At 41.3% G+C, this 21,927-nt stretch overlaps 1 protein-coding gene across 14 annotated transcripts in view; it reads right to left on the bottom strand.

The window, feature by feature from the left end:
• The window catches only part of DLG2 (discs large MAGUK scaffold protein 2), a 1,590,913-nt gene that overhangs the window by 687,452 nt on the left and 881,534 nt on the right, over window positions 1-21,927 (bottom strand). For all 14 annotated transcript variants that reach the window (XM_072610680.1, XM_072610682.1, XM_072610692.1 and 11 more), the window contains one exon: window positions 5,723-5,859. In XM_072610680.1, coding sequence (XP_072466781.1) covers window positions 5,723-5,859 — 137 coding nt within the window. The remainder of the gene's footprint in view (window positions 1-5,722; window positions 5,860-21,927) is intronic.

Here is a 21,927-nt window from a genome sequence, read left to right as displayed (position 1 = left end):
CCGCCTTTGGGGCCTCCTGGGCTCCTGGCTGAAGCTCGGCAGCCCATTGGGTTGGGATCCATTCGTGGTCGGTTGCTGTTCCTCCATCTGGTAAGATACAAAGATGTCCCTGTCCTCTAATGATAACTGTACCGGGGCCTTTCCAGCCTCCGTTGAGTGACCTCCACATCACCCGTGCACCTGTTAAGCAGGTGGAGGGTTGGGGGTCAGAGAGGGATAATTTGGTCTTTGGTCCAGAGGGGACAAAGAAGAGCAAAGCTGGCGTAGTGTTGTCACCCCGAAACGTCAAATAATTATATGTAAACACCGCCTGAGCCAGCATAGCTCCAGAGAGCCGTGCCCCAGATCCCTCTTTTTGTTTAATGAGGAGAGACTTGAGGGTATGATTGGCACTCTCCACAATGGCCTGGCCTTGCGGGTTGTAGGGAATGCCAGTAATGTGGGAAATGGAGAACTCTGAACAGAAACGTGCAAAAGCACGGGAAGTGTAAGCAGGACCATTGTCGGTCTTAAGGACTCTGGGGGGCCCAGTGAGGGCAAAGCAATGAAGAAGGTGTGCTGTAACGTGATGGGCCACCTCGCCAGGTTGTAAAGTAGTGAGAAGAAAATTGGAAAAGGTGTCAACCGACACGTGTATTAAGGACGAGCCAAAATGAGTGACATCCATCTGCCACACCTCATTGGGGTAGGTACCACGAGGATTAATAGCATGGTCCCGTGGAGGTGGGAGAAAGGGGATGCAGGAGGTACAGCGCTTGACAAGGGCACGAGCCTCATCTTTGGATAAGCTGTAGAGGACGCGTAACGAATGGGCGGACAAATGGAATTTTGAATGAGCTTGTTGGGCCTCGGTCAGCATGGGGCATAATAAAGCCTTGTCCACCACGTTGTTACCTTGATAAATAGGACCAGAAAGACTCAAGTGAGAGTGAACGTGAAGAACGTAAATAGGCTGAGCACGAGCGTAGAGAAGGGTTTGCGTGTCAAAAAGCAAAGAGGCCACCAGAGACAGGCGGGGATTGATAGCTACAGATGGCAAGGCAGAAAGGGCCATAGCACAATACAGGCTGTTGGTTATAAGATTGAACAGGACAGCTGGAAAGAGTCGAAGAGCCTGGCAAATGGCATAGAGCTCATTTTTCTGAGCGGATGTATGAGGAGCGGAGTAGACCTTAAGCAGCTTACAGTGTGGAGCATAGACTGCAGCGCGGCCGTTCTTAGTCGCATAAAAACATTGGGGCCAGAGGGCTGGGAAGACACAACACAAGAGGGAGGAGACAATGGTAGTGCAGTCCACCCCCCCGAAGGAATGGTGGCAAAGGTAACGAGACAAAAATACACAGACAGGAGAATGGCCCATTCTTTGTGGTGATCTGCATAAAGGCGGAGGACCTCCTCGCCTGTGGGAAAATTAAATGGCAGGTATATTCCGAAGATTTGGAGACCACGTTGAGCAATGTCTAAATAATATTCTGCCAAAAGGAGGTACTTATCTGGAAGGCTTCTTTTCACCTTCTTTGGATACATCCACTCTATTGCCCCGTGTCGCTGGTGAAGACAGGCAATAAGGGAGTCGGGGTTAAGTATGATGGCATAAATGGGGCAACTAGGGTCATATTGTACAATATAGCCATCAGATCGATGTTGGATTTCAGACAGGGCCTTCTTTGCTGCGGGAGTCCAATCTCTGGGGGAGGTAAGGTCACTATCCCCCTTTAGGATGTCATACAATGGCGTCATGAGGTTCTCGGGGATGGGCATTGTGGCCCGCAACCACTGGAGAGAACCAATTAATTTTTGGAAATCATTCAAGGTACAGACTTTCCGAAAGTCGATCTTGGGTGGCCGTCGCGAAGCACAACCATTCTGAAGGGTATGGCCCAGATAGAGGTATGGGGCGATATTTTGTATCTTATGGGGTGCCACCTGGAGGCCATACTCTGCCAGACATTGAAGTGTCTGCTCTAATAGAGCTTTTAATTTGGTCGCATCTGGGGAGGCCAAAAGAATATCATCCATATAATGAAGGATGATGGCGTCTGGGAAGGTTTCTCTTATTGGGGCTATGACAGCTGCTACATAAGTATGGCACATTGTGGGGCTGTTAGCCATCCCTTGAGGAAGGACTTTGAACTGGTATCTGTGAGAGGGACCTTGGAAATTAAGGCGAGGAACCGAAAAGGCAAATTTATATTGGTCCTTGGGGTGTAAAGGAATGGAATAAAAGCAGTCTTTAATATCTATGACCTGTATATAATAATTCTTCGGTATAAAGGCTGGGGATGGAAGACCAGTTTGTAAGGGGCCCATGGGCCTCATACATTGATTGATGGCACGTAGGTCTATTAACATCCACCATGTGCCATTCTTTTTCTTAATCACAAATACAGGAGAATTAAAGTTACTTGTAGTAGGTTCTATATGGCCTGATTCTAGTAATCCCTTAACTATATATTCTAAGGTGGTGAGCTTTTCTGCACTTAGGGGCCACTGTTCTACCCACACAGGGAGTTGGGAAGTCCATTCAATTTGTGGGCATCTCACCACACGAGTGGCCCCGATCAGTTTTTTGCCATATGTTCTGGGGTGACTAGGTGAACTTGCATTTGCTCAAGAACATCTCGGCCCCAGAGGGCTGATGACAGCCCCGCTATCCTTAAAGGCCTAAATAATCCAGTTTGGTTTGCATAATTCCAAGTCAAGTGTCTGGCCGCTTTTCTGGCAATCTGGTCTCCTACTCCAGCGACTGTGAGGGATAAGGTCTCAAGAGTCCATGAGGGAGCCCACTGTTCAGCATTTATCACAGAGAGATCTGCTCCAGTGTCTAACATACCGAGAACAGGGCGTCCTTCTACCACAAGGGTCATCATAGGCCTCTGCTTGTCTACAACTTGGCACCAATTTATGTCTGGGTTATTCTCTTCGACCCATGGGAGGGCAATGCCATGCCCAATAGGCGTCCCCGGGGGTAGCAGTGAGGGCTGGTGATGTAGATAGTGGAGCCCCCTGCTGGAAGCAATTGTGTGTGTACTATGCTGGGAAAATACCCGGTAGGCCCCACTACTAACCGGGGGAAGGAGGCTGAAGGGACGTGGACTGCCACTGTGTCCCATGACTTAATTACAATATCTTGCTCCTCCCCTTCTCCCTCCGGTGAGGTACGTTAGTACCTCAGTTATTGCAATTCTTGGCAATATCTTTTGCCCAAGTCTGTTGGACATGGCTGAGGTCCCATTGGAATCTCTGGGGATACTTGGATCAGAAAGCTTTGAGGGTTCCGGGGTTGGGGGCCCCCATGAGGAGGGCCCCCTCTCCCATTTCCCAACACCGAAGCTCTGTTCTTTACTCTGCTACAGCAATGTTTGGCAATGTGCCCTGGTTTTCCACAAGAATACCAGGTAAGGTTGGTTGAACTTTTTCCAGACCAGCATTCACTTCTATAATGTCCAGGCCTGCCACAGCGGAAGCAGTTTCCGGCATCTTTCCTTCCTTTAAGGCCGGAGACTACCCCCTGAGCTACAGCTATAGCCATAGCAGTTAGCTTGGGATCCTCGCCAGATGTATTAAGGAGGCGGTCCACCACATCTGCCAGAGAGGCGGTTGAGCTGAGACCGGCCAACGCTTTCTGGTATGGGCCTCTAAGCCCCTCTCTCACTATTTGGGTGATGACTAACTCAGTGCTTGCCCCATAGCCAAGGAGGAACTGAACAGTTGTTTGTACTCTACTGACAAAGTCAATAGGATTTTCCTCGGGCTGCTGTTTCAGGCCTGCAAGCCTAGATTGGCTTTCTCCTTGTCCCTCTAATTTAGAGAACGCTCGTATCGCGCAGGCAGTGACCCCTGCGAATACCAATGGATGGTAAGTGTTCTGGGCTTGGGGGTCTTTCCCCTTCCCAGCGCCAGTGAGCGCGTCATGGGCATCATCAGCATTAGTGATATCTTTCTACTCAATATATAGTTCAGCCTCTCTTTTCTGTAAACCCTCCCATGTTATACACTGGCCGGGAGGAAGGACCGTTTGTGCCACATCCTTCCAATCTGTGGGGGTCCATGGCCAGGTAGACGTGGCGTTCTTTAGTAATTGGGAGGTGTATGGGGCTGAGGGACATATTTCGCCACAGCTTCCTTCAAATCTTTGAGTAATTTAAATGGTACTGGCTCATGGGTTTGTTGTCCCCCCAGGGCGTCTCGCACTGGAAACATCTGGGGCATGGAGTCCCATCCCTTTAGTTTTCCCCTTTCCTTATGGCCTCTTGGAGGCTCCTAGCCACTACACCCCCTCCAGGAGGCCTGGTGCCATGCCCAAAGACGAATTGAGGTTCACTGGGTATTGCCAGCATGGCCATAGCGGCAGCGGCAACCTCCACCTCTTCTTTGCTGAGTAGCATTTTCTGTTGTGACATCGTTTTTGGCTTTGCGCCAGTGCCGGAGGTACTTCCGGGTTGTTTTAGTTGCTCTGCAAAGGGGCTGGGCTGTATGCAAAGCTCGGGAAGGATACTTCCGGGCTGGAATTTTTGCTGTGCCACAGCTCTGGGCCGTGCGCCAAACCCGTGCGAAGCACATCTGGGTTGTAATTCTTGCTGCGCCACAGCACCCAAAGGACACCGACAGGGTTGGGATGCAGTCGGCTGGGGCCTACCTTCTTCCTCCTCAGAGGTTTCCCCTAGAGATTCCCCCACTTGGGTTGCACACGTTGCTGCCATGGCAGGGCGTGGCGCTCCTTGGAGGACTATCTTGATCAGCCCGTACATGGTGAAATCCATGTCTGTTAACATACCTGGCATAGTTTTTTCATAGGATGCCATTTGTTGGCCTACCAGTGTCCAGTTCTTTGTAATCCCCGAATATTCTAGCCACAGGGAAATCTTCCAGATATGCTCAACAAAATCACAGCAATGGCTTAGGTGGGGCTTAATCCCTTCTTTCTTACAGAGTTTATATAAATGGCTAGCAAGCACTGCCTTCTCCTCGGGCTTGATCAGTGGGATGCTATACCTCTGACCCATGACTCACCCTTCTCCCCGCTGTCTAACAGTGAGGCTGTTTGGTCCTTCTCCCCAGCTACAGGGAGGCCAGGCGGGTTCCCTGGCTACGGTCCCTGTTCGGGCGCCAGCTGCTCAGGGCTATCACTGAGCCGTCGCCTGGATGCTTACCGTTCCTGTAAGCCTACCGATTCCCGGTCTTCGGACGTCTCCGGCCCCTCTGGTGGAGGAGGGGAATGACCAAACAGTGCACCCAAGGAGGCAGCTTTACTTCACTTTATTGCTTACATCAAACCCTGACCTTCCCTTGTTCCCCTCCTATATACCCTGCTGGGGCTCCTCGCATGTTCTGCCCTGGAGGCAGAGCTAGCTCCGTAAGGGCTTTCCCAGCACCCGGAGGTGGGTTCTCACCCTCGGGCAGCTCTGGGCTCACCAGGGGGCCACGGTCCGGCGCTCGGCCCTCTACCCTTTTCCTTATAGAATCAACCATTTATTCTTGATATAAATCAAACCTGGCCATAGGATATGATCTTTTAAATATATTGCAATAGACTCTACTAATATTTGTAAATTTTTAATAATGTTTTAATTTCTATTTTTTAATTTTTTGTTTAACTTTTTATTCAATTTTTGCATAAATATTAGTTAAGATTAAAAAAATCTTCATAGTTCCAAATATGGTCAATCTGCAAAGCCAGGATTTCCTAGGTATATGAAGTTTTGTTTTTAGTCATGCTTACCATTAGTAGTCTGTCTCCTACTTGCAAACGACCATCCTTCTGTGCTGCACCTCCATCTATGATTTTAGTAACATAAATACTGTTGTCTCCAGGGATGTGTTGGTTGCCCACACCTCCTGCGATACTGAAGCCTAGACCTATGGGAGGAAAAAGACAGAAAAAAACCAGACCTTTTATGTACTGTTTATTTAATAAAAACAATGTAATTCTTTGACAGTTTTCTGAAATGATTGCACAACCATTACAGTATTTTTTCCAATAATGGACATTCTACTTTCCCCCACTTCCTTTACTTTCAAGTAGTTGAAGATTTGTGATGACTACATCTAATGAGACCAAGGTCAAAAGTTCAATCCTGTATGGGCCAATTAACTTTGCTGCATTCTCTGGCCACAGTCTATATCCCTAACTTCAATTAATCATTTCCCAGGCCTTTCATATTGGTCCAAAGCAGGATTAGGCAAGAGGATACACACAGTTGGACTGCATAAATCTATCACTTTTATTTGGAAAAGAATTCAAGGATGATCCTGCTGGAAGTGGGTCAATATAATACTCTTCATATACAAATTAATTATGACCAATCATTATTTTTATGCTTCAACACGGTCAAAATATGGAAAAATCTAGACTTATTCTGATAGGGAAGCAATATCTATAATCATAAGACATTCCTGAATGAAGAACATGAAGGGAGAGGAAATGTCCCAAAGCCTCTAACCATTTGTTTGAGTAGGTAAAACATTGAAGAAGCAACAATATTTCTTGCTATCTGACCGGAAGCCAGAATTCCCTTTTGGGACCCCAATGGCTTGATTGATGGCTACCTTAGTCAGTTGCTCAAAATAGGCTCAGCTCCAGTCATATTCTCACTAGCTTTCTTGCTCTCTTCTGTTTCCTGAGTACTCATCCTTCATTCCAATTCTGTAACCACAATCAAGTCAACTCTTTCATTGTCTCTGGAAAAGATGTGCCAATTTCCCCTCTACTCTATCCAATCACCATTCGTGTAACTTTCAGAAGCAAAATACTCCCCTCCCTGTTCATCATTCCCCTCTACATTTTTGTCTCCTCCCATTAGAATGTAAATTTATTGAAGGCACGGACTATCATCTTTAGTAAAGTACAATGTCTGACAATTAATAAATTATTTTCATTCATTGCTTCAATGGTATTTCGAAGAGAGTAAAAGGAAGAAATAAGAATCATTCAGATTTTTCCCCCTCTAAAGTCACCTTGTCATGTATCTCCATTTCTGTTTCCTTCTTGTTATTTTTTATAGTTACTGCACTTTGCTAAGTAAGCACCTCAATGGACATTCAATAGCTATTTCCCACATACACACTGAAACTGAGAAAGAAGAAGAAGGGGGGAGAAAAGGAGGCTGAGAAAAGAAAGAAACAGGAAGAGTAGGAGGAGAAAAAAGCAGAAAGGGGAAAGATTTTGAATGACAGAATTGATGATTTTCATAATATCATAGAGAGATGTGAAAACATGTAAAACAAGTCTTCTTGCTTTTGCATTTTATTCTGAAGTCAAAACAAAGTATAAAATTTTCAGTATCATTTTTAAAGTAGCTTGTAAAACTATAATTTAACAAATTATAGACAGAAAATAATCATTCCATATCCCAAAAGGCTTTGATAAGCTTTAAAGCTTTAATTGAATTTAAAAGCTTATGAATAAAATTATTCAAATAGTATTTTTCCCCCTTTCTCCAAAAAAGACAACCACAGTACCATGTTTGCAAGAATATTTTCATTTTATTTTACAATCATTCTAATGTTTGGTAATTATCTCAAGAAAGAAACTTGACTGCTTATCTGCATAATATGCAAGACCATATTTAATGATCAATACCTATTTGCATTCTAATTGATTAATAATGCCCTTGAGAGTCAGCAAAGCTAAGTCCATAGAGGATTGATTTTGGAGCTAGAAAGACCCAAGTTCAAGTCAGGGTCTTGTTAAGTGCTGATTGATTGATAACTTCTGTGATCCAAACTCCTGTGGCATGATCTTTATAAATAAAGCACCTCAGGCAATTTTCTGACTTAAGTGGCTGGAGGTACTTTTCAGACTTGAGTTTCCTGTTCCAATAAAATCACAGGTCAGGCCTCATATTTTCTGAAGACCTTAATGATTCAACTTTTACAGAGTGAAAGGTCTAAAATAAAGCATCATATGGGACTCTGTGTCCAGATCAAAGTTCTGGCTTTCTGTTCTGGGGCAGCTGATGTATAGCCTGGGGCTGAAATCAAGCAGACCCGAGTTCATATCCCATGTCTCCACCTCAGACACTGACTCACTATTTGACCTTGGCAAGGCTAAGAAATTGTCAGAAGTTGACAGGGTCATCAGTCAGACTGTCTGGTGATCTCTGGCCAGACAAGAAGTGGTAGAAAGAATGAAATAGGAACTAACAGACCCCTCGAAATGATTTCCATGAAGATATCATTGCTCAAACATGTTCCAGGCTTTCTCACCTCCATGTGAGTGTTTTACATTCTTTGCTAGGTCTGTAATGACTGCCCTTTCTCCATAAATCTACCAATAGTTGTTGAAAGTTGTCAATGTAATCCTGAACTGTAACCTAAAACTACCAAGACTCATAAATATCCCTTGGAAAGTTTGGAAAAGACTACCAGCTGATAAATATCCTCAGTTAATCAATGGAGAAGAGAGGAAGAGTCTGGGTGTGCTCCTGTGCCCACAGGGGTGGGGGCAGGGAGGGACAGAGAGAGAGAGTCAGAGAGAGAGGAAAGAAAAGAGGGAGAGAAAAGAAAAGGGGAGAGACAGAGGGAGAGAGAGAGACACAGAGAGAGAGACAGAGAGAGAGAGAGAGAGAGAGAGTGTGAAATGGTAAGGAAGAGAGACAGAGACTGAAGCAGAGATGGACAAAGGGCCTAAGATCCCTCACAAGCTTATAGTTATGGTCTCTTGCAACTTCCAGTGTGATCTGGAAACACGCTAGAGTCTTCATTCCTGCTCCCCGTGTGGGTTGGAGGTCACGGACACTGCTCCTCTATGTGAAGCTGTAATGGTTGTCCTTTCAGTGGAAAAAACAACAGCAACAACTCAGTTTTGAATCAAAGAAGTGCATGAGTTCAAACTTGAGCAACCTCCCTGATACAGTAGAGGACTCACTGGGGCTCATTGTTATTATGACTGGGTAGCTAGGTGGCACAGTGGATAGATAGACTTCCAGTACTGGGCCTGGAGTAAGGAAGACCTAATTTCAAATCCAACCTCACATATTTACTAGCTGTTTGACCATGTGCAAATCACTCAACCCTTTGTATCTCAGTTTCCTCATCTGTACAATGAGAGGGAAAAGGAAAGAACATACTAGTATCTTTGTCAAGAAAACCCCAAAAGTGGTCATGAAGAGTTGGACATGCCTGAAACAACTGAACAATAGTTCTGACTGAAGTCATATGAGGGAAAGAATTATCCTTTCTTCCCCTCCCTAGGTCCAGCAATGATAATGGTGATGATGGCAACTAACTTTTATATAATACTGACTTTTTCTATAAAGTTTGAAAAGTCCTTTTCATACAACATCTTACTGGGACCTTACAAGAGCGATATGAAGTAGGCACTACAAAAAGTATTATTCCTTTTTGACAGATGAATAAACTGAGGCTCAGCAAAATTAAGTGATTTGGCCATAGATGCACAAAAAATAAAGATGTGGGATTTGAACACAAGGTCCAGCAGTCTAACTGCTGTGAGCTAGCTAACATGCTACCTCAGACAATCAGAAAGTAACTGGGTTTCAATTGCTAATTTGCATGCTGCCAAGGACGACTAGGCAGGCTCCTGACACTGGTGATATGGGGAGCCAATAATGATGGTCATTTTAATTTACATCACTACAACAACAAAGAAGATTTGTGCCATCTTGACTTGGACTCTATGAACTAAATTATTTCTGCGGGGTAACAATGTATGCTGTCAAAATAACATAAATGATTAGTTAATGGAGAGATGATGAGGTGATATATTGCAATAAAACATCTTTGTAATTATATTAGAAATCTTATGAATTTTGAATGAATTAATTATTATTGCTGTTAATAATAAATGCAAAATGAATTTAGAATGCTAGGGCAATTAAAATAAATGCTGTCTCATTTCCTGCGGAAGTGAGTCATTATTCGTTGTATTTTTTGCTGCTGTCACAGCAGTGACTGGATTGATGACTATGCCATATTTAAAGAATGTGTTTATCCAGCTGAAGATGGTCAAGGGGACAGAGGTATGTCCTTCTCCAGGAAAGTCCTATACTATACTATAGTCCTATTCTGTACTATAGAAAGAATCAGAAGGTATCATTAAAGTGGCTTTACTTTTAACATTATGAACCCCTATCAAAGACTTCTATGAGTTAAGTATTCTAGTGCATTATTAACAGTTTAATTTTCCATATGCAAAATGTAAATTTTTCGGGCTTTTATTTCTTTTTACTTAATGAATTTTTAAACTGCCTTTTGTTTTTTTACATCATCATCACTTCTGGGAGTTCTACCCCCTTTCTCAGTCCCTGGAATCAAATATTCCCTTGTAATGAAGTTAAAGTAAAAAAAAAAAACTTAATATAGTTATGGACTCTCCTCATACAGACATCATTCTGCTAGAGGAAATCTTTTTCTGTCTGTTGAAAGCAGAAGGTAGATTTCATTCCTGTGCTTTCCCCAAAGCCATGTATTCGCACACTGGGACCAAATTTTTGTTTGTAAATGCCCAGAGGTTATTCTTAGCAATGAAAAAGACAGGTTTAAAAAAATGCAATACAAACATGCCTATGAGGGCATGCACACACACATATACACACACAAAACAAACCCTGGGGACTCAGATCTATATACTTGGAGCCCTAAATAAATATCACCAGCAGAATAACTTAGAAGAAAGGCTGAGGCATCAAATCATCCCTCTAAAGAAGGCCAAGGCTACCATGGGAAATAATTATCTGGTTGAAATTTGAAGTCTGAGATTGTATGGCTGACACCGTTACCATCACAGACACCAACAGGCATAAATATAGACACCCAATTGAAGTGAGTAAGTTTATAGTTAACCCCTCCTCCCATATACCATGTACAATTGGGTATATAAGAAAAAATAGACTGGTTTCAAATATCTTTCCAGTGAATTGACTTTGTTTTTGAAGACACAAAGTCAGTATTTCTTTACAGACAAATGAAGAAAAGTATTACCATTTCAAAGTCTTTTCAGAGCATCATTTGCACCATTGATCAAATTCAATGGCTAAGAGCAGGTGTTTAAGTATTATAAACCTATTAAGTGGCTATGAGAAACTGAGCAGCCATTGATGAAATTATGCTGCCTATAACTCATGACTATGGGGTGAACTGTCATTCTCTAAATGCCTTCAGCATCCCAGCTTCCACATCTTTGTTCACACCATTCACAAAACCTGGAATATTTTTCTATTTCTTTTCTATCAGTTGAGATACTCCCTTTACTTCAGAATTCAGGTCATTTACCACCTCTTCCTAATATAGCCTTCCCTGATGTACCCAGCCAGAAGGAAGTCCATGTTTCCTTTGAAATCTCAGGGCTTTTTGTGTGAACCTCTTGTGTACATTATAAAAGAGCTTCCTCAAAAGGTAGTAAGTTCCATCTTTTTTGTGTTGCTCAGACAGAGACTGGATGACTACTTGTCAGGTATGTTAGACTGGTGTAACAATTAGACTTAATGGCTATTGAGGTCTCTGCCAGCTCTGAAATTCTGGTTCATTTGACAAGTAGAATGCTTTCGGAAAAACCTGGGAAGACTTATATGAACTGATGCAAAGTGAAATGAGCAGAACCAGGAGAACACTGTATACAGTAACAACAGTACTGTACTATGATCAGCTGTGAATGGCTTAGCTATTCTCAGCAACACAATAATCTAAAACAATTATGAAGGACTCATGATGAAAAATGCTGTCCACTTCCTGAGAAAGAACTGATAGAATCTGAATGCAGATCAAAGAATACTTTTTAAAAACAAATTATTTTTCTCGTTTTTCTTTGATTTGTGTTTTATTTTGCCACACACCTTCCCTTCCCTTTCCCAAAACCTTAAACTTACTATACTCTGAAGCCCATAGACTGGATAACATTAGGCTCCTGCCCAAGTATCACTTAAGGACTATTTTCTGGACCTTCCTGGCTTAATAGTGATTATCAATAGTAACTGTTGCTGTTTCCCTCCCAACCTGATGTAGTTATTTTTCTTTGCCTCATTAAAGGGACCTTCCCCTGACTACTTCTTAAACAGGCCTATTCACTGAATGGACATTATCTCACCCTAAGTGAGTACCTGAATAGACGTTGGCCTAAAGAAGCCAAGGTCTACCATTGCATCCTGGGCCATCTCCAGTCATCCTGATGAATATCTGGTCACCAGAGCCAGATGGCTCTGGAGGAGAAATGAGGCTGGTGACCTGCACAGCTCTCCCTCACTCAAAACAAAGTCAAGTGCAAGTCATGTCGTCATTTCTCTGATGGCATGGTCTTCTTCAGCAACGAAGGATGAACACAACAATAACAATATGAAAACATGTTTTGCATGATGGTGCATGTATAATTGATATCAAATTATTTGTCTTCTCAAGGAGAGGGGAGAGAAGGGAGAGGAAAGAATCTGGAACTCAAAATTTAAAAAAAATGTTATAAATTTGTTATGTGTAATTGAGAAAAAATAAAATGAGAGAAAAATTCCAATTCATTCCTGATCTAAAATGTATTATGATTGGGTGTGTTTGTGTGTGTGTGTATGTGTGTGTGATAGGCTCACAAATAAAACAGCTGAAATAAACCTAAGAAATCAGTAAGGTGGTATAATAGAAAGGTCACTGGCTCTTAAGTTAGAGGCTCCAGATTCAAATCTCATCTCTGATGGGTACTAGCTATGTAACTTCAGGCAAGTCACTTAAAATCCCTGGATCTCACTTCCCTCACCTGTAAAATGAGGTAGGTTGACCTACGTGACAGGCAGACCTGAGGTTCTTTTCTGTTTTAGGTCAATCAGCCTAAAGCTCTTTCATTTCGCCTAACTGCAGGTTAAGGAAGGGAAGTCACTTGCTCAAAGTAACTCAACAGGTTTGGTAGTCTCAGTTTCAAGATTCCCCAGTCCTGGGGTGCAGTTTGGTTGAACCATTACATATCTGTCTCTAGATCCCTGCTGCATCTGCCACAGGCCCTGGGACATGATATAGGAAGAAACGTTTGGGAAGAGTGTTGCTCTTGAGATTAGAAGACTTCAGATCTGATGGCTGCTTTTCCAGTATTTATAGAACTATCATTGTGATGAAGCCTTCAGCTTACTCTATTTGACCTTCTATGCATTATCCCATTTATGTCTCACAACAGTGCAGTGAGGGAGGTGGTTTGTCTTGTTGTTGTTCAGTTGTGTCTGACTCTGTGACCCCATTTGGGGTTTTCTTGGCAATGATAATGAAGTGGTTTGTCAATTTCTTCTCCAGCTCATTTTACAGGTAAGGAAACTGAGGCAGCCAATAGAGTTAAGTGACTTTCCCAGGGTCACACAGCTAAAAAAGTGTCTGAGGCCAGATTTGAGCTCACAGAGATGAATCTTCCTGATTCTAGGCCCTGCACTCTGTCTACTGCACCACCTTGGTAGGGACTACAGGCGTATGATTTGTTAGATATGGCAGCTAAGTCTCAGAGGCAAAGTGATACCAATGTTCATACAGGTAGTAAATATAAGATGTAGGATTTGACTTCAGGTCTTCCTTAATCCAAGTCAAACACTGTTCTTAATCATTCAACTGTCAAATATTCATTAAGCATTTATGATATTCCTGGTATAATGCTAAACTCTGGAAATATGAGGAAAGTCAAAATATTATCCCTCCTCTCATTCAAGGCTCCTCTCATTCTAATAGAGGAGACAATGAGCAAATAACTATGAACATAAAAAATATGTACAATGTAAATGGGAGGTAATCTGAGGAGAAAGGCATCAGCAGTGGAGGGGACCAGGAGAAGTCTTTTCAGTAAGAGGGGAACCAAAATTCAAACCTGAGTCCTCCAACTCTAAATCTGTTTTCCTTTCCACTTTTCTGCTAGCAACTTTAGAGTCATTTGGTTGACAAAAGTTCTGTAAAATATCTATTCACCAATCAGGATACAGGATGACATAAAATGTATATATATTTAGACAAGGAGGTGGGCTGGTCATGTAGTAAGAGTGAGAGAACACAGACGGAAAGATCTAGAATGACATTTTTATTCTAAAGATATTTAAAAGTGCAAAAGAAGGCCTTCAATGCATTGGGTAAGTACTTGAAGGAGTATTTATGGAAGGACATAGAGAAAACTTGCATAAGATGAGGAGCAGAGGGAAAATCCACCAATGAGATTCAAGATCCAAGAGAGTATCTAAGCTTGCCTCACTGGGATGTTGGGAGGGTCAAATGAGATAATGTCTATAAAGAGCTTTGAAAACCTTAAAAGGCTGTTTAAACGTCAGCTATGATTACTGGGGTTGTTGTTATTAATTTTCAGATGGGAACTATGTAGAAAGTAGGCACGGACAAATGAATTTTTAATTCTTGATTCAGCATTTAATTGAAACCTTTTAATACAAGTCCTGTGATTTTTACCTTTTGTATACACCTCCCTCTCTCCTCTGACACCGCCACCACTTTGGCGTAGCATCTCAATGCCTTGATTATTGCTCTAGCCTGCTGGTGGGTCAGCCTATGTCAAGTGTCTTCCCATTCCAATCCATCTTCCAGTTAGCTGTCAAATTGACTTTCCTAAAGCCCAGATTTGACCATGTTGCTCCCTATTCAATAAAATCCAGTGGTTTCCTGTTACCTCCAGGCTCAAATATTAAATCCTCTGGATTTGAAGGTATTTTATAAGCTGACCTTTTCCTGCTTTGCCAGTTTTCTTACAGTATGCACCTCTCCTCTTCAATCCAGCAACCCTAGCCTCCTCTCACATAGCAACACTTCATCTTCTGACTCTGAGCAGTTTCTACGGGAGACACCACACAGATCATTTGGTCCAAGAACCACATTTAATGAGGGTATGTTCCTCATAATGACTGTTCCTCAAGCCTAGAACTCCTCTTTCCCTCTTCATCTCTGCCTCCTGGTTTCCCTTGGGCCTCTGCTAAGAGTTCATTTTTAATTTTGTTTGTTTAAGCAATTCCCAGTGATCCCTTATGGTAATACCTGCCTTCTTGTTCCTGCAAGGCTGTTTGTATGCTGTATACTCCTTTAGACGATGAACCCTTTGAGAGCAAGGACTTTGGATCCTTTTTTTTTTTTTTTTGGCTTTTCTTTATTCCGCAATGCTCAGCACAGTGCCTGGCACAAGTGCACATTTAATAAACCATAGCTAACTGTCCAACAAAATATTCTATAACAAAAAAAGAATCCAAATGTGAACTGTTCATAGTTTCATTATTTCTTCCATTTCTTGCTGACTAGACTTTAGATATTGTGTGGTTCTGGGGAAGGTGGGTATAATGAATCTCTGGTGCTCTGTACTTTGAAAAAAAACACATGAAAAAAGAAACAAAAAACTTAAGATCTAAGCAAGGAAGTTAAGTGGTCAGACAAATTCTAGATTGATTTAACAAAATATTGGCAATCAATATATTTACTGAATCTGCCTAGTCAGTTAACAAGAAATTACTAATTGCTTACTTTGTGTTCATTCCTCTGTTAAGGACGAGAATATAAACAAAGTCAAAATCATTTCCTATTATCAAGGAAATGAATGGCGTCCAATGGAGGAGAAGCTATATCAGTTAGAATACTCTGAAGGCCAATGAGCTGACATCTGGACAAAATAAACATTTTGTGAGCTCTCTCTTCCATCAGAGGAAAAATGCACAGTCACAAAGTCACAGGTTACTGTCCCAGAAAGGGACCCTTGGAGATTATCGAATCTAACCCTTTCATATTAAAGATCAAGAAACTGAGGGCCATAGAGACGGAATGATTTAGCCAAGTTATACAAATAGCGAGTGAAAGATAAAGCCTGGTTAGAATAAAACCAATTTTCCAAAACTCAACGAATGAAACATATATTCACAACATACAATTATATCTTAAGACTGATCTTTACTCATACTTGAGGACTTTTTTGAACCAAATCGATTTCATGGGATTTTTTGGGAGAGCTCCTAAGTAGTTATCTTAACAATTCAATATCCTGGTTTGACAGAATTTCATTAGAATAGTGTCCAAAGCGCTTGCTCTGCTGTAGAAAGTGGTTTATTTGGTACCATACGCCCTGAGACTGCATCCAAAACACACACAGACAGAAGCACTATGCTGATATTCAATCTAACTTTATCAGGTATCTGTATAGTCAACTAATCTTCCTCTCTGAGGGAAAAAAATTGTTTATAAATAAAAAATTTATACATATATGTACAATGTATATATATGTATATACATACACATGTTTCATATACACATATATGTAGGTATATCTATATATGTAAATATATATATATTGATGTGGTCCAATTGGTATATGTAACAATATGATTATTGAACATTTCTTAGTTTTAGAAATTAAACCCTGGAAGTGACGGTGAGTTCTGTAGAGTACAGAGTACAGTACCAGTTCTGGCCTGTCCAACTATTTTGGAAACATTTCAAGACTGATATCAGAAAAAGGGTTTCTATATGTCTTTTATCCAAGGACAGGCTCATTAACAATTTGGCTACGGGGGGATAAATTTTTTGGCTATCTTTTAAACTAGTCAGATGATTGTGAGTTTGGATCCATGGAGGGAACACCCAAACTCATAAAACCATGGGTCAATAAAGTACTGAAATAAAGTCTCAGAAATATGGTACTGAACAAGAAAGATATTTAAACAAGAAACGCACCTTTTATTTACTCTTTCCATCTAAAATGGTCCTCAGTGCTCTGCAGCTATTGTTAAGTATAAATTAAGGCTTTATTCCTTAGTTATTTGTTTCTCTCCATTTTTAAAAGGAGAAATATTAGTTGTTTTTTTTTTTTAACTTCTAAGGCACATACTACAGACAAAACAGGCTGTCAGGATCTGTTTTAGGAATAATGCATTCCTTTTCTAGAGTATATCCTCTGGCTTCTAAGGCTCTACACTCCCCAAACCCTTCTCACTTGTCTCCTTTATACTTCATTTTACAAGACTGTTTTATGTTTATAATAATACCTTTCATTTATATAGTGCTTACTATGTGCCAGGCACTGGGCTAAAGCACCTCAGGAATGTTATCTCATTTGTTGTTATTGATTCTATCTGGTTCCATTTTACAGATATGGAAACCGAGGCAAACAGAAGTGAAATGACTTGCCCAGGGTCAGACTGGGAAGTGTCTGAACCTGGGGTCAAACTCTCCTTTATTCCAGGCTCAGCATTCTGTGCACAATAGCGCCACCTAGCTCATAGTCTAAGAGGGTCTTCAAAAGTCATCTAGTCCAGCTCCAAGTTTCTATAGATGACGAAACTAAGACCCAGGGAAATAAAGTGATTTGCCCCAAGTCACATTGTAGCACAGGCAGGATTCAAATCTAGGTTTGTGGACTCCAAATCTATTGCTATTTTTACCACGCCTTTGGCAAACGTATTTTATTGAGAGAAACAAGGACTTTTGCCCTGAGCTTGTTCATCAAGCTTTGGTATATCTGCTATTTTCCCCTCCCCTCTATTTTGCCTTCTTTCCTGGAGAAAGACATCTGCCTCTCCTTTCTAAAGCTAAATTCTCCAATGAGGTTCTTAATTTTCTATTCTTTTCTGCCACCTTCCTTTGACTATTTTGAGTTGGAAAGGAGTTCAGTGATCCCTGCAGGGGTCCCTAACCTTTATTGTGTTATGGATCCCTTTGGCAGTCTGGTGGAGCCTTCTGTGAATAATGTTTGTAAATAATTGAAGGAAATGTTAAATTTCAGTTAGAGGTTAATTAAAATAAAGATGCATTTCCCCCTCTCCATCCACGTTCATGAACCCTTGAAAGGTATTCACAGACTTCTGGGGCATGTGTGGATTCTAGGTTAAGAATCCCTGACGTAAGTCAGCTCTCCCCCCAACCCCATCACCATGCTAGAGAAGAAACTGAAGCCCATAAAGGTTAAGTGATTCTCAAGGTCACACGACTAGAACCCAGATCCCATTATTTTCCTTCACTTTTCTTTCCACCAGACCATTTTTAGCTTTCCTCCTTCTGCTTCTCGACAAATCAGCTATTTAACTGCTTAGGAGTGAAAAATGCATTTAATGCTGATACTGTGGATGTTTTGTGTAATAGTTCAAGGAGGAAATGTGCTGCATGAATAAACGAGGAAAATAAATAGATTAAATCGGCATTAACCCTTATTAAAGCTTTTCCCAATACTTCTTCGTGGTAAGGAGGTGACCTTCAGTGCTCTAAATAATAGTCTAGACCTTGGATTTTACAGGTGCAAGAAGCTTCCTTGAGAGGAATCTGTACCATTGCAGGGTGATGACAGCCTTAGAGCATCGCCTGGCACATTAAGGTCAAGTGATTTGAAGGGTCATACAACTAATAAATACCTGAGGTGGGATTTGTAAGTCTTCCTGCCATCAAGTCAAGTTCCGATGAGGAAACTGAATTGACTCTAAGTTCTTGAAGATTACACCATATTGTGTCAGGTCCACCAAATTGCAAAGGCCTGCGATGAAATATTTCTGTTGTCCAAGGACCAGTCTAACTAAGAAAGCATCAAAGGGCTGCATCAATGGCAGCTAGGCTAGAAGATCATCTGGGAATCCTCTTGCCAATTAGATCTGAGATATTTAAAGAATGAAAGCAAGTCAATGCTTAACTCAAGCATTCTAATCTCCCATTCACCATAACGTTCATGCATTTCACAAATATTTACACCCTACTGTGTGCAGAGTGGAAACAGAGTAGAGTAGTGGGTAGTGTGCTAGAGGTAGAGTCAGAGAGACCTGGCTTTAAACTCCCTGTACCTGACACTTACTACCGATGTGATCCTTGATAAAATAATTTTCCTTTCATATTTGTCAAATATCCTACCAGGGTCTACTTACGAATCTAGGTTTGGGGAAGGAATCTCACACCATGCATCCTCTATAATTATAGATCACATATATCTTGTGTAGACTGCTATGCTAGGTGCTGGGGGAGATATAAGTGTTAGATAAGGGAGGGTCCCTGCCTCTCAAGAGCTTGCAATGCAGCAGAGGTTGAATGACTTTAGTTCTTTTGACAAAGTATGCTTGGCATAGTTCGTAAACAACAGACAAATGAGGACGTTTTCCCACAAAGAGACAGGTATACCATGGTTTCTGGTCTTGAGGGTTATACTCATTCTTACTTATATGATGATGTAATTTAACAATTTTTTTTTTTTTTTACAAATTTTACATCTCATGCCTGTTTTGCTGCTTGCAAATAGCTTTCCTAATTCAAAGACAATAAAGAAAAGGGAAAAGAAAATTAAGTTTATCCTATCAGAGGGAAAGCCTGGTCTCTACAGAACTCCCAGAGCAAGAAGTGTTCTCTCTAAAGTGATTAGGGACCTGGAGTCAACGGGAAACCACATCCACATCTTTTATATGAGAAAGCAAAGGAACTGAAATAATTCCATTATGTTTTTCTCACTGAGGTTTCCCTCTGTTCTGGGATGATTAGATCACTGAGTGCTAAAGCAAACCAGAACTGGGTCCATTGCCCTCCCTCTTCCTCTTTCTCTAAATCTCCTCGTCTACACTGCCTTGGACCCATATGTACAGACTGTATATAATCCTGGTCAGAGTAAAAAGTCCTCTGTTTCCCTGAAGTATATAGGGTACTCCAAATCTCTCAGAACCCCTAGAACATATAGAGAATCTAAATGAATGCCTCATCCCAACTCCTTATTAGGGTAAACAGTCGAACTTTAAAAGAAAAAGCAAATTCAGAAAAGCCCCAAAGTGGTATGGGACTCCCATATGTTTTTCATCCACTTTGTTTTTTGAGTATAGGAGGTTAGCTCAATTTATGTCACTGAGGAGGCTTTCCAGGACTCCTGCAAATACTATGACAACATCTTCAAATATAAACATTTTTCAAATCTCAATGTCAATTAGAAATCCTTCATTTGGAACTTTTCATAGAATTATCTTTTATTAGAATGGCTCACATAACCATTCTTCAGCAAACATATAAACATGTTTAACAGCTTGTTTGATAACAACACAATTGAGGAACACATATATCTCTATAGTCATGTTTGTAATTGAATTTTATGGTTTTGATGTATGAATTAAACACCTCTAGCATAAGGAAAATCTCTAAAGTTGTATATGTGTGTACTGAACAAAATCAATAAATAGCAAATATGGAGGGATCTTAAAGTTTCTATCACTCGCTCTCTCAGTAAGCTTTGTGATTAGAAAGATTTGGTCTGTGAAGGAGGATCACTTGAGGTTGCTGGCCTGTTACCTTCTCATGTTCTCATTGAGTCAGTTAGTTAATAAGCATTCATTAAGTGCCTACTTGAGGCAGCTAAGTGTCATAATGGATAGAGTGCTGGACCTGACGTTAGGAAGACTCCTTTTCCTGAATCCACATCAGACCTCAGACATTTACTAGCTGTGTGACCCTGGGCAAGTCACTTAACCCTGTTTGCCTCAGTTTTCACATCTGTAAAATGAACTAGAGAAGGAAATGACAAACCACTCTAGCATCTTTGCCAAGAAAACCCCAAATGGGCTCATGAAGAGTTGGACATGACTGAAATGACTGAACAAGAACTACAAACTGAACAAGAGTTGGGGATATTAAGGCAAAAGATGGTGCCTGCTTTCAACTGCAAACAATTATGTACAAATTAGTTCAATAGAAGATAAGCTGGTGATAAACAAATAGCTAGTGTATATCGAATGTGATTTGGGAATGCAACATGTTTTGGTTTATACCTGCATTCTAGCACAACATCTAGCACAATGCTTTGAAAGTCTGGACTTGGCTTGGACTTCTTATTTCATTAAAACAAAGAAATGCCATTGAAGAAACTCCCTCTCTAAATGGAGCCCTATTCTCTGCAATTTGGAGTTTTAGAGAGTTGCCTAGGGCAGAGGTGTCCAACTCAAATAGAAAGCCATTCATCTGTACATAAGGATTCCCAGGGGCCCCATTTCATTAAGCTTTAAAATGAAATATTATCAATGTTTTATTGTATTTGTGTTTATTTTGTTAACTATTTCCAAACTACATTTTAATCTGGTTCATAAACACTCAGGATCACATGCCAGTGGCAGAGGTGTTGGATCCATCTGGCCTGAGTGCAAGGGACTTGGCCAGGGTACCATGGCATGTTTCAGAGGCAAGTCTTCCTGGATCTACCCACTATGTTATGTTGCCTCTATAACCTAGTACGTCACCATAAAAAATGGTGACTGAATAAAGATAAAAGGGAGTTACAGAGTCATGGAATTCCAGAGATTGAACAGACCTTAGCTGCCATGTAATTCAAGATATACCTGAAAAAGAATCCTCATTTAAATATACCTGGCAATTGGTCATCAAGGTTGTGCCTGAAGCTTCCAGAGAAGGGAAGCCCTTTGAAGTTCTCAAAAGTTACTCAGATTACTCAATTCTTTAAAAGTTAAAATGTAACATTTTGTGTGTGTGTATATGTGTGTGTGTGTATATGTGTGTCTAGTCTCATGCACCAACGAATTACAAGAGTTTAAAAAGCAAACAAACAGCCATAGTGCTCAAGGTTGTTCAGCAGTCTGGCATTAATCTTAGATGAGGAAGGTTAAAATTAAAAAAAACATGACACCATTAAAACATGGTCTTTTCTTATGTAGACCCTTTGCTTCCTCCATCCCTCAACCACTCCTTTGGGTGAGTATCAACAGCTCTAACTTTTATCCTCACAATAGGGAGTGGGCTATTCAAATCACTGCTGACTGTTCATGGAACATTAAGGTGGGACCTGAGGAGGTGAGATTTTACTAGTTAATGTCCTGTTTAATTGCCTTGGAAAAGGCTTTTTTCCCCCTTCTGTCTTCATTCTGATGTAGCCTAAGCCATAGGGGCCTGTCTCAAATGATCACTGAACTATGCTCACGTCTGTGTGGCTTTTACAGGTTAATTCCAGCTGCTGGGAGAAAAGCGACCTTATTACCACTGCCCTTTTGAGAATGACTTCTTAGATGCTTCCAGATTCAT

Source organism: Notamacropus eugenii, chromosome 5 (genome assembly GCF_028372415.1).
Source record: "Notamacropus eugenii isolate mMacEug1 chromosome 5, mMacEug1.pri_v2, whole genome shotgun sequence".
Classification (NCBI taxonomy): Eukaryota; Metazoa; Chordata; class Mammalia; order Diprotodontia; family Macropodidae; genus Notamacropus; species Notamacropus eugenii.
This window is presented reverse-complemented; position numbering and strand designations above follow the sequence as displayed.